Source organism: Syngnathoides biaculeatus, chromosome 3 (assembly GCF_019802595.1).
Source record: "Syngnathoides biaculeatus isolate LvHL_M chromosome 3, ASM1980259v1, whole genome shotgun sequence".
In the NCBI taxonomy this organism is placed as follows: Eukaryota; Metazoa; Chordata; class Actinopteri; order Syngnathiformes; family Syngnathidae; genus Syngnathoides; species Syngnathoides biaculeatus.
In genome coordinates, this window is record NC_084642.1 from 5,654,256 (window position 1) to 5,667,654 (window position 13,399).

At 45.9% G+C, this 13,399-nt stretch overlaps 1 protein-coding gene across 1 annotated transcript in view; it reads right to left on the minus strand.

Moving 5' to 3' along the window:
- Window positions 1-1,656: 1,656 nt before the first annotated feature.
- The window catches only part of cdkl5 (cyclin dependent kinase like 5), a 34,587-nt gene continuing 22,844 nt past the window's right edge, over window positions 1,657-13,399 (minus strand). Inside the window, exons 8-19 of the mRNA XM_061813384.1 lie at window positions 12,466-12,552; window positions 12,021-12,101; window positions 10,308-10,483; window positions 9,246-10,102; window positions 7,377-7,717; window positions 6,919-7,023; window positions 6,696-6,801; window positions 5,524-5,659; window positions 5,154-5,259; window positions 3,977-4,144; window positions 2,128-2,340; window positions 1,657-2,040 (exon numbers count right to left, since the gene is read on the minus strand). Of these exons, the coding sequence (XP_061669368.1) occupies window positions 1,669-2,040; window positions 2,128-2,340; window positions 3,977-4,144; window positions 5,154-5,259; window positions 5,524-5,659; window positions 6,696-6,801; window positions 6,919-7,023; window positions 7,377-7,717; window positions 9,246-10,102; window positions 10,308-10,483; window positions 12,021-12,101; window positions 12,466-12,552 (2,748 nt within the window). The 3' untranslated portion in view covers window positions 1,657-1,668. The remainder of the gene's footprint in view (window positions 2,041-2,127; window positions 2,341-3,976; window positions 4,145-5,153; window positions 5,260-5,523; window positions 5,660-6,695; window positions 6,802-6,918; window positions 7,024-7,376; window positions 7,718-9,245; window positions 10,103-10,307; window positions 10,484-12,020; window positions 12,102-12,465; window positions 12,553-13,399) is intronic.

The following is a 13,399-nucleotide window of genomic DNA, read 5'->3' on the forward strand; positions in this document are numbered from 1 at the left end:
ACTAAAATCTTTGTGACAATTTTTTTTTTTTTTTTTTTTTGGTCAACACATCTATTCATCTTCTTGTCAAACTAAAGCTCTTATAATTGCACATTTAATTCTAAATATCCTTATAATATTCCCATATAGCTTATTCGGGATATATCTTTATTTTATATCCTCTGATGTGTAAAACAAATAACAATAAATTATGCTGATATAAATCCTTTTCTTTCTGTCTCTCTCTCTCTCTTATCAAATATTTGAAAAACATTTTGCTGTCGCGGCCGCCAGGATGAACGCAGATGTGGCGCAGTTGCGTCTTGTGACCACGAGATGGAAGCAGAAGCGCTTTCTACTCCTCCGAGAAGAAGAAGAGTCGTGAAAGCGGTCAGGACGAGGAAAGCCGGGGAAATGTTTTAGTCCATGTGCAAGATATCCAGCTTCGGATCCGTGTACTAGTACCCATTTTGTCCTCACTGGTAAGACAATTCACCACTCTTGTGTATGTGTGACACTTTTGGCTTACTAGTGCACAATCACACCTTACTAGTGCTGCACGAATAACACTACAAGGGCCAACAAGTACCGTAATTTCCGGCCTATAAGCCGTGACTTTTTTTGGACGCTTTCAACCCTGCGGTTGATGCGGCTAATTTGTGCATTTTTTTGCTAAAGGCCGCGAGGAGGCACTCGAGCGGAAAAGCTAAGAGTGAGGCGGGTGGAATATATGTGCCGAGGAAGTGATTTTTACTGGTCCGGCCCTGTTAGCATTAAATTCCGTGTACCATTTTTCTTTGTAAATATCTCGTGTTTCAATGTGAGCACTTGCAGCTTTTACACAGCTGCGGCGTATGTATGTATGTACCAAATGGTATTTCCTTTACAAATGTACCGAGTGAGGCTTATAACCGGGTGCGCTCTGTAGGCCGGGAATTACGGTAGGCATGTGTCACGCGCTATTAGCAAAGGACTCTACTAATAGCATCAAACTTCCCACTGGTAGTTTTGCCTCACTACTAGTCTTACAGTATTAAAAAACAAAAAACAAAAAGACTTTACTAGTAGATAGAGTCTTTCTCGGAGGCCGCACTAGTAATACAACAAGTGCTGACTTATCTTACTTGTGAGTACAAAGCTAGATAACAAGGATATCGAATAAATGCTTCCTTGATATCCCTCTTGAGGTCTATGTAGTATTTTCGGACAACAACATGTTACCGGTGAGCTAAAACTGTGTAGTAGTTCACACTTGTAGCAGTACTACTTTTGACATTCTACATTTTTAACATAGTACTAATAACACCTAAATGCCCACTAGTAGTTTTGCCACTAGTTACATGGAGGTAGTTTTCCTACTAGTGCAGTAAAGTTGTACAGTAGTGAAAAAAAAAAAAAAAAAAAAACACGACTAGCAAGACAGATGTTCTACTAGTGTGCTGAATTGTCTTATTAGCGAGGACAAAGAGCGTACTAGTGCGTGGATGTCAAACCGGATATCAAGACGGTCGATTAAATGTCCCGACGGCGTTTCGAAAGGCCACGCCCCCTCGCAAGTGCTCATTTGTGGCACGTCCGCGTCAGGCGTTCGTCACAGGTCAGCAGGCGGGATGAGCGCAAGAAGCTTTCGTGTAAACCGGAATGAAAGTCCGACGCCGTAGCGGAGGTGGTGCGGTTTGAGGTGGGCCTTTAGAGCGCCGTCTCCTTCAGGTCATTGAGGTTTGGCATTCTGGTGCGGGAGGCACGGGTAAAGGTGGGTCCGTTCTGCCCCGGTTTGATGCCCAGCTGTTCGGCGGCGAACTGCGCGCCCTCGGCCCGCTGCAGCGCCGACACGTGCCAGGCGGACTCCAGCTGGCCCGGCAGCGGGTAGCTGGCCTTGCGGCTCTTGGCCTGGGACGAGCCCCGGCCCTCGGGGTAGACGGCTTTGGAGGAGGGCTGGGGGGGGTTGGGGGGAGGGGGCTGGAAGCGCAGGTCTGCGGGAGGAGGGGGAGGAGGAGGCTGGCCTTGGTTTGGCGAAGGCGAGAGGTGGAGGAGCCTGCGAAGGGATTTCAGCGGTTGGCTCTGCGAGCGACACACACGAGGAAAGGTCATGAGACTCGACTGAAACTTGATTCCAGACTGAGCCAACTCATTTATCAGGTGCGCTACCTGGGTGTGCGAGTCCACCGTCTTTTCCGTCTGCCATTCCGTCACCCTCTCCCTTCCCCTTTCCCTCTCCCGGTCTCGGTCCCGCTCTCGGCTCTGCTCCCGTTCCCTCTCTCGGTCTCGGGACCGCTCTCGGTTTTTCCGGCGGCTTCCGTGGTGCGAGGATGACTTGGTGGCCCTCTGCAGAGACAAATGCTCCGGAGCGTTCCCGGTTACCTTTTAGTCAAAAAAAAAAAAAGAAAAATAGCCAGGTAATCATCGCGTGCGTATTTTATTGTAGAAATTAATGATTCATATTTTCTTGCAGTAGCGTCAATGGTACCAAGAGTGATTGGACGTCAAAAATACAGACAGACTTAATACCCATCTTAAAGGTCTAATCCGGAGGAAATCTGTTTTATTTGTCTACCACACAAACGTAGCTAATTTTTCATCAAAAAAAAAACGTTAAAAAAATTCTCAACACAACAAAAATGAAACAAATTTTATTTGTTATCCGAATGCATCCGACGTCGGTTTCGAACCGAGGCCTTGTTGAAGCTGCTGCCGTGTGACGTCACGCCCAGACAACCCCAGTAAGGAAAATGGCTTCCTACGTAGACAATCATTCGCACCGCGAGTGGGATCTAGAGGAGATGAGACAGCAGTGCGGAAGAAGTTGTGACGGAATGCTCTGTGGAAGAGACGGGGTCTGAAGAGGTCCCGTCTTCGAAAAACATCCCATGCTGGTGGAACTCGAACCTGAGTTGACGAATGCGACACGGGGACGGGATTCGTCCAGACCCGGCGAAGTTGACGTGGAACTTCGCACCCGAAACACAGGCCGGTAGGTGCCTCAAGAAGTCTACGTACACCTTGTTGACGAAATAATCAAATTCAAACACGTTTACACGTCTGATGCTGCTTGCAGACAACAGTGAGTCGTTTGTTGTTGTTGGTGTACTAGCGACGGAGTCGGCGGAAAACAAAAATGGAAAAATTCAGTATCGTTCTGAGTTGAAAGATTTAGAATTGAAATAACGCACCTAACACTTGAAGAGCACACAGCGCCGTAGTCAAATTTCAGGAAGACCTCAGCGTCAACGGTACACTAACTTTATACAGTGTCCAAATTTCGTCACCTGCTAAACATCACACCGATAACGGATATTAGCTGATATATATATATGGATCGGTATTGTACTTAGATTTAAAACGAGGTAGATACTTGTCAATACTAAACAATTGAACACGTACTTGCTACCGTCAACGCTGTACCAGGTTTTTCAAAGCAGTCCTCCGTGAATCACTTGGAACATATTACTGTCCACTTTGATTTGTAAGTCCAATGTGCCCGCTTTGTCTTCACAAACCTGGTCCTCGACCCGCCTATCCGTTCACGTTTCGGCCATTCACTCCGTCGGCGTTTGACGCAGAACAGGCGCGTACGGCACAGCTCCTCACCATCTTTGCTAGCATTTTCACTCTCTGGATCAACGGGATCTAGGTGTGACATCACATTCCGGAGAGAACCAGAACTTCCCGGATCTGAGCGACATTTCGAACAAAATCTTGAGCCTGCCTTTGATGCTAATTTATTTCATTTCTGTTGTGCTGAGAATTTTTTCAATTTTTTTTTTTTTTCCAAATGAAATTTTAGCTACATTTGTATGACAGAGAAATAAAATAGATTACCTCTGGATTAGACCTTTAAAGTTCATGTACAGTACTAGGACAGTCTATGACCTCACTAGCGAGATAATTTCAGTCCACAGGTAGAACTGGTAATAATTCTTTTCTCAAGATAACTGAGCGCTAGTACCAGTATCTGTTTGTGAGCGCGTGTTTATTTTCACGTCATTCTACTACTTACTGTCGTAGCGGCGGGATACGGCGGGGGAGGGGCCTGCTGTTGTAGCATAGGCGAGGGAACCGCCGGGAGGACTTTGACAGCCGAGTTGTGCTTTAAGCTGTTCTTGGAGCTGAAGAGCGGGAAAAGGCTTTTCCTGATGCTGGGGTTCCTCCCGTCTGCCATGTCCGTCTGTGGAGAGGGAAATGCATCGATCTCGGCATCGTGATTACGAAACACTTTGTCGGTTCGCGGCTCGTTTTCGTTGTGGTTCTCATATTGGTGGTGGAATTGAAACGGACTTAAAAGTAAGAAAAATGCAACAGTGTGATAGCAAACGGAGAGTCGTTTAAGGAGTCGATATCCTGGACATCCAATTTAAGATCCATGTACTATTACATCCTCATAAGTAAAAAAAAAGTTCTGTGCACTACAGTACAACTGTGTCTTCCTAGTAATGTATTCTTTAGTGGCCCTTCTGGCCTACTAGTACATATTTAAAACCTTAGTCGTAAACTAGTGTGATGCACTAATAACACAACTAGGCTGAACTAGTGTCACATTCAAGTAATCTCCTGGACCTTGCTATTAGCACCACAATACCCACTAGTACGGGTAGTTTTGTCTCACTTTTATCCCAAATTTGTATTACCATTTGTCATGAGCGGGGCTGTAGCACTGCCGGGAGGGGCGTGGCCTGGTCACCGCTCGTCACAGCTTTTGCGCATTCGGCATGTGAATTGAAAATGTATTTACAGTATGTTGGAGTTTTTGTCACGGGCATTCGCCAGTTCATTGAGTTTGCACCGGGTCACCGGGTGCGGACGCCGCTTCTGCAATCAAACCCACCGGACATTATGCCTTTGTCTCGGAGTCCTGCGTTTGGTTCCTCCACCGCGCCGACGGCTCGTGACACCAGTGTGCAGAAATGTCATGCAGTTGTGGGATCAAAATGAGACTACGACGACACAGTCATTCAACTAGTGCGCCGAGCTGGTCTTTGAACTAGTGCATTCGTTGTCCTCACCGGTAGGACAACTACATGTTACCGAGCGAGGCAAAACTGAAATGAATAATGTACCATGTTTACAAATGTACTCCGTGGATCTCTGCTCGGCGTTGTCATGTTTTGCGTTTCTTGGTAACAATTTCTCCCGACCGGCGGCAAACGAGCGGGTCAGGGGCGGTTAAGTGTTCTTACAATTTGTGGCTTCTTCTTTTTCTTTTTAATGGCTCTGAAGAAGCCTTGTTTTTCCTTCTCTTTGGCGGGCTCCGGAGGATTCATCACCATTGCTTCCGCGGCGCTCCTGCGAGAGAAAACCTTCGTCATCATCGACGTTCGCATTGGCGAGACCACATTATGATAAATGACTTTGCTCTCATCCCGGCTAGGATCTAAAAATAAAAAAAATCGCACGTAGATCACTGCAATACAACTCTGAAAATTTCTCACATTTTTTGTTACTACTATTATTATTAACAATATTTCTACAATCTCTGTTCGGTATGATGTGGCATCCCCCGATTTTTTTTTTTTTTTTTTTTTTTTGGAGTTATAAGAAGATTCTCACCAGTCAAAGGCAGTCTGGCGTTTTGAGTGGTTGGCCATGGAAACAGGGTTGCCAGGGACAACGGATACGACTGGTCCTCGACCCTGCCCGACGCCGTCGTGGTAAGACGAGGAGTTATCCGGTCTTGGGGACGGCACTGAAAAGAAACAAACAGATACAAAGAAAGATTTGAACGGGGTTTGCCCCCTGGTATTTTGACCTTGGAGTTTACTATTTTCTGTGACAAGACTCTTAACTAAATTCATTCAATGAACAAATCAATTTTCCCCTTTGAAATGAATTGAAATGCCATGAATCCATTCCAGCGCCTCAAACACCATCATAATCTGTCTTTCGACAGTCATAAAAGGTCATGAAAACATTTTAGACTGAAGATTTAAATGCTCCAAGCGGACAAGTCCCTACATCTCCAGTAGATTTGACTATTGTAAGGATCTTCTGACTGGATTCCCCCAGAAGAGCATAAAACAGCCGCAGCTCATTCACAATTCTTCAGCTCAGGTTCTGAACAGAACGAATAGATCAGGCGGCACGGTGGACCAGCTGGTAAAGCGTTGGCCTCACAGTTCTGTGGACCCCGGGTTCGATCCCGGCCTCGCCTGTGTGGAGTTTTCATATTCTCCCCGTGCCTGCGTGGGTTTTCTCCGGGCACTCGGGTTTCCTCCCACGTCCCAAAAATTGGACACTCTGAATTGCCCCGAGGTGTGATTGTGAGTGCGGCTGTTTGTCTCGATGTGCCCTGCAATGGTCTGGCAACCAGTTCGGGGTGTCCCCTGCCTCCTGCTCGTTGACAGCTGGGATAGGCTCCAGCACTCCCCGCGACCCTTGTGAAGATAAGCGGCAAAGAAAATGGATGGACGGATATTACTCTAATTCTAAAGTCCCTTCACTGGCTCCCAGTCACCTATCAAATCCACTTTAAAGTTCTGATAAAGGTCTAGAAATCACTAACCCTTTTAAGTCTTGAATACTTGAAATGCTAACGTTTATTTATTTATTTATTTATTTATTTATTTTACCCCATTAGGGTTCTGCGATATCTACAGACTCAGATCAGATCGTGGAGCACAGAGTTCAAAGCTGTCATGATGCCCGAGTGTGAAAGTTTTGAAGTCATGTCACGATCCAGGTCTCATTGGTACTATTTCAGTCAGTTTAAGTCAGGTGATTACCTCTGTAAAAGCTACCAACTCTTCGAGGCATGGACTCAGTGAAGATCATCCTGTTCTCTTTGGAGGATGCGCCGTCCTCTCCATGAGGGTCGTGGTACATACTGACCTGTATGCCGCAGAACCAGAACAACAGAAATCTCTCAATATTGTATCACCCAGGATGCTCGGAGAAGAAAAAACTCTTCTCTGCGATAACGTTCATAACAGTCTCAAAGGGGCAAACCTCATTTTTAGGCGGTCGCTGATTATGAAAAGCAGCGGTGTTGTCCCTCGTTGAATCGTTGATGGGGGCGCAAGGGTGGCTCATGTCTTTAGGGGACTGCTCACTCTGGTGAATAAAAGAATATTCACGTCAAAGCAGATGTAAGGAAAGTCGTTTGAGAAGTTATTTGATACGTCGATATACAGCGGAAGGAAACGATAGTGCCGTTTGACTGAATCAGAATCAGAAATTCTGGAATTTTGGCCAATTCTTTCAAATGTTCAAGAGTACAAGAGCTCTCGAGTCGTAGGTGTTATATGCAGTACAGGTCTGCCACGGTGGGCATTAAAGGTAGAGTGAAGACAGGAAGTGTGGGAACGTTTCTAGAGATGTGACCGACCCATCTAGCTGCTGGGACGATAGCGTAAACCCAGCCCAAGCAATGATAAAGACTCCCCTGACGCAGTGCCGGCACTTACCCTGCTCATGCCATCCGTACAGTCTTCCCTGGAGGAGCTCACTGAGTGTCCCGTGAGGGCAGTCCTGTGCTGGAGTTGCGGGGAAAGGAGCTGCAGACTAGAGGCTCGCGTTGGTATGGCCTGACCCGGAGTGGGCAAGCCCGCCGTCCCGGCTTCTACGGCGTGAGGTCGGTGGCGCTCTCTCCTCACGTACATGGAGTGGCGTTGAGGCCGTTGCTGAGAGGAAAAGGGGGACGAGTAACCCAGGCCATAATGGTAGGAATCATGCGGGGAGGGCAGCGTGTGGGTGGAAGGCATCCCCGCACCCCCTGGGTCTAAGAGCTCCGGAGCTTTCGCTTCCTCTGTGGATGAGAGGGGATATTTACTGCACATTCCCGACAAGCAACCATCTGTTTATCCATTTTCAGTGTCAGTGGTGAGCTGTAGCCTCATTTAGCTCGAGGCAAGAATGGCGCTAATCTATCTGAACGATGCAAATGTGTCATGTGAATTGACCCTACATTTGCTAGCACGGTAAATATAATGAGACATCAGTCAATTTGTTTTTGTTAAATGGCAAAGTAAGAAGTCAATTTACATGTTGAACACAGCAAAACATGACAAAGTTAACCATTAAACCTTCCTTTTTTCCCTACACTCTACATAGCGACCACAAGCAAGTAATCATATGATGCTAGCTCATTCATTATTGCTTTAAGCATATTACTTACAATATTCTTAATAGCGTTGGGGTGAGCTGGAACCTATCCCGGATCTTTGGAACGGCTGCTAGCCAATTGCAGAGCACATGTTGGCAAATATTCACACTTATTAATTTTTATTGGACATTTTAGAGTTTAGAGTCGTGACCGAAAGAACAAGATACCGGATACAAGCGGCCGAAATGCGTTTCCTCCGCAGGGTGTCCGGGCTCTCCCCAAGAGATAGGGTGAGAAGCTCGGTCATCAGGGAGGGGCTCAGTGTCGAGCCGCTGCTCCTCCGCATTGAGAGGAGCCAGATGAGGTGGGTTGGGTCTCCTGTTCCGGGCACGTCCCACCGGAAAGAGACCCCGAGGACAACCCAGGACACGCTGGAGAGACCAAGTCTCTCCGCTGGCTTGGGAACGCCTCGGGATCCCTCTGGAAGAGCTTGAAGAAGTGGCCGGGGAAAGGGAAGTCTGGGTATCCCTGCTGGAGCTACTTCCCCCGCAACCCGACCCGGAAAAGCGGTGGATAATGGATGGATGGATGGATTTTAGAGTTTGTAAGAATCAACCAAATGGAAGGGCAGATCCAAGATTCAAAAGTGAACCTCAGACCTGTGTCACTTGCTGTTCTCTGACAAGGAACTGAATGAGAGAATCCACAACTGATATTTGATCCATTTAAGGACCAACACATGTCTCCTTCGATAGCTTTCTGTGACACTTCCAGTATCCTTTTTCCTCTGTTTCAAACTGATGATGACACAATAAACTCGATGGACATGTCCCTAAAAGGGATTCTTGCTTTAAGGCAAGGTACTAGTCGTCAATTTTTGGTGGGTTTTGGTCAAAATATGAACAGCATGATGAAGATGACTGTAGTGGTCGATTCGTGGATCAAACAGCTCTCTTCTCAGAGAGGGAAGTAGCTACTAAGCTTAGATCGTCACCAACAGATTGCAACAGAGAAAAAGAGTGCCTGGAGGAGTCTAACGCTTTCTGTAACTCTTCCAGTTTCTCTGAGATGAAAATGTATTTATGGATCAAAAACCTGTTGTGAAATCTGAAGTTCAGTTCCTCGTTTAGGGAACACGAGGTGTGCAAAAAAACTGAAACCACTGACACAACGGCTGGACGTTAAAGTTAAGAGAAGGTGGAATGAAGTCGTGTCAGTGTGTTCAACCTACCTGGAGCCAAATATTTTTGTCTAGACTTGTGTCTGGAGGAGGAGTCGAGCGTACTGCTCTCCATGCGGACGTTGCTGCTGCTACGGGATGCGGGGCTGTGCCCGGAGCGATCGCTGTGTCGTGCCGAGGGGCTGCCGGGCGGCCCCTGGGCCGCCGATGGGGCGTTGAGGTCCAGGCAGCTCGGGAAGAAACGGGGGCTGGTCCCCACCGCGGCTGTCATATTGGGGTTTGGGTCATCAGGGTGAAGTCGACCGTCGCTGAGGTTCCCTACGGATTTGGCGTCACTCAGAGCGCTGTGACTTTTGGACAGGCTGAGATAAGAGGCCGAGCTTTTGGATGACGACGACATGGATCCGTGGGCTGAGTCGGCCACGCTGTGGGGGTGTCTGCCGTGTTGTTTGTCTCCTCCGGACTGCATGGTGTTGGTCTTACTTTCCAGGAAGGTGTGACGCCCTCCTTGCTGCTGTTGTTGTTGTTGCTGCTGCTGCTGCTGCTGTTGCTGAGAGCGAGAGGAACCGCTGGGCTTGCCTGGGCCATACTTTACACCGTGTCCTTGGTCCGGCAACTTGGGCGCGGGTCCCAAATTGAAATCAAACTCGGACTTGTTTTTGACTTCTTTGGGGCTGAGGAGGTGCGGCAAGTTGTTATTGGCCAGATCTTTGCTGGATGAGGCAGAGCGATTGAGGGTCTGGGACAGGTACTGACTCTTGGGGTGGAGGGTCGGACTTAAACTCGATGGGGGTTTGTTGCCATTTAAGAAATTCTCATTGCCCAGGTGATGCAGGTCTCCGTGACGTGGGAGACTTGAACATTCTTTGCTGTTGGAGCGGCGTTGGCTTGAGCTTTTGGTGTGACTCCTGGGGGGGGGAGGCATGTACAAGGTCACTGTGAACCCCAGTTCATCACATTTATCATTACATTAAAACCTTCCTTCCTGGCTATATATGTTTTTTAATCATCCGGATGAATTGATAACATAACATTATTTAGATGAACCGATTATTTCTCAACACGATAACCGGTCTGTAGTTGAACTGTGACTCTATGCGATGTTTACGGGACCTTGTAGGGACTGTGTTCTCTCCGTGATGGTGCGTTTTCCTCTTGGAGGAGCGCGGCGGCTTGGGGGAGGCCGGCGAAGGCCTCTCTCTCTCCACCTGCCTCAGAGGCTGGAAGGCTGGATGATTCAGACTCTGCTCAGTCAGGTAGCGCTCGGTAGGATTGAGAAGCAGCAGGTTCTAATGAGTAAGACACGTGCGTTAAGTCAAGAGGAAGTATGCTCGACCGGCGGGGCAAACATTTTAGGGTTAAGCAGACAATATGGAAAACCACATCCTTGATATTCATCTTAAGATGGATGTGCTAGCTTGTTCTGTATGTCGTACCAGGGCAGCACCGACTGCCGGAGAAAAATTCCTCGTGTGTTTCTACACACTTGGCCATGATATATGATTCTGATTCAGACTCTGTTTCTGATAGTAGAAGACAGTGTCTCACTACAACAATTTTTACATTAGTGCCTTCTACAACTGTCGGCATTTTCTTCAGGACAAGTAAATGTTACTAGTTGGGCAAAACTGGGCATTAGTTTACATCTGCATATCAAGTAAAGCAAAGCAAATTTATTTGTATAACACATTTCATACATGAGGTGCTTTACATGATTAAACTACTAGACAAGTACTGTATGTACTGCTCCCCAGGCACTTTAGGTATGTTATTAGAATTGTATAATGTCACGAGAAGTACGAGTCGCTCACAGTTATCGATATCTGTGCAATTTTGTCACATCACCTAGATCTAGTTGTCCTACTTGTATGCTTCAGGTATCATTTTAGTTACATTCTGGAAGTCACTCATTCTAGACGGGTTGTTCACGTACCACTATTGGTACACAGGCTCCCTCTAGTGGTACTAGAAAGAATCACTCAACTCTTTAAACCAGTGGTCACAAACTCGATTCACCTCAGGGGCCGCTGTGGACACATTCTAGCTGAGCCACAAAACTGCAAATAGCCCGCGGGCCGGAAGTTTGAGACCCCCGCTTTAAACCGAACATAATACTTGTGGTACTGGTTACTGGTTCGAACATTTTTTTTTTTTTTCCCCAATTTGGAACAGCACATTTTTTAAAAATACATTTCAGTTGTACTAAATACGGAGCTCCAAAAGGGACAAAAAAACACAACTGGTTTCTCATTGTAATGCCAGTTGGGGTATTTTTTCAATGTCAATAGTTTCTCATTGTAATGAGAAACCTTTGAGGAAACCAGTTGGTTTTTTTCTCAATGTCAATAGTTTCTCATTGTAATGAGAAACCAGTTAGTTTTATTTTTTCCAATGTCCCTTTAGGGGCTCCGTAGTCTGTGACTAAACCTTTAACTAAAAAAAAAAAAAAATACTAATCTTTTAGCACTGTTTTTGAACACAAATAATTGCTTTATTAACCTGCACTCTACGTGTAATACATCTTAAATGAAGCATTACGAAGGTACTATTTTTTTCTGTCCTGTATTCAAGTGAAGAGTTTGTGTTTAAACTGAGCAAATTATATGAAATACTAAATGTTTAATATACAGGACTAGGACTAGAATTCCTGCCTCCGTTTTGACCATCAGTTCGCGGTACTTGGAAAGCCGAGTATTTTTTGTCAACCTCGTACTTGTTTTAGAACGTTTGAGAACAACTCGTCGGTGTACCTAATGAAGTGTCTGCAGCCGTCACGCAAATGCATATTTTATGCAACGACGTCCCTGTATTGTGTTTAAAATTTACCTTCATAAGATCCAACATCAAGCCGCTTAAAATGCCCTGGTACCTTCTCTCCAACGTCTGAGGATGAGTAACTGAGGGAAACTGAGACACACGCATGCACAAACGAAGAACGTTAAACCTTGATTATCGTAATTTGATTTTTTTTTTTTTTTTTAATTTCTCCCCCCCCCCCACGCTTGGAAGACATTCTAATTGGCCAAGGTCACACATCACTCGCAAACAAAACAATTTTCCGGACAGGCTCTCCCTCTCTATCACGCACATTCATTCTAGGCCTTGTGGAAAATGTTCTCCCGCGGGTTCGTTTGCATCTCATGAGTCAGAGCGCTGCATTCACTCACGCAGAACCGAGAGAGCGATTAGGAGAGTTAAGACAGGAGAGGAGGAGAGAAAGATTCGGACACCGAAGACGACGCAATGGAGAAACGGCGAGTGCGTCTAGTACCCTGATTCCGTGAAAGCGAGGGTTGTTGTAGAAGAGTTTCATCTGCTCAGCGGGAAGCGGTCCGAGGACCTTCTGAATGGTGAACAACTGTAAAATAAGAACGAAAAATTCAAATGTTGTGGAACGAATCGTGGGAAAAAAAAAAAAAAAAATCTGCACTAGTATCTATCTTAAGGTCCAGGAACATTTGATGGGTTTTCCTTGACTTGTAAGAGAATTCACAGAACTAGTATAATGCATACCTGTCAACTCGTACAGTTTGTATGGATTTTGTGGTGAATCTTACGTACACGGTTTGAATTTCATTTGTTTTGCCGGCAATGTTCGAATTTGTTTGGGCCCTTAAAGTAGATTAGCTTAGTGTAGCTCTTGCGTGCATTTTCCACCTGTTAGGTTGACTTTATTTATTTGACTCTTTGTTGTGTATACATATTTGATTTTCCATCCTTTATTTTGTTATTAAATGTCTGCACTTTTTGTTACATAAACAGCTTTATTATTTATCTGCACCACAGTTAAAAAAGTTAAAAGAGTTCATTTGCTAGCTTGATGATTTAAATTAGGATAACCTTAACTCATAAGGGGAAATATTGTTTCAGAGGCCTTTTGAGAGGGAAGAAGTGCACAAGTAAAGAGTAAAGTTGCAATACAAGTTTAGAATAATTAACATTGTTTTAATTGATTAGTTCCTAATGTTAATTGAGGAAAGAACTCAGGTTAGCCACTTCTCATCAAAGTATTATGTACTTGAGAGGCGCCACAGCCGCTTATCCTCACGAGGGTCGCGGGGCGTGCTGGAGCCTATCCCAGCTGCCAACGAGCAGAAGGCGGGGTAACACCCTGAACTGGTCGCCAGCCAATCGCAGGGCACATCGAGACAAACAGCTGCACTCACAATCACACCTAGGGGCAATTTAGAGTGTCCAATTTATGT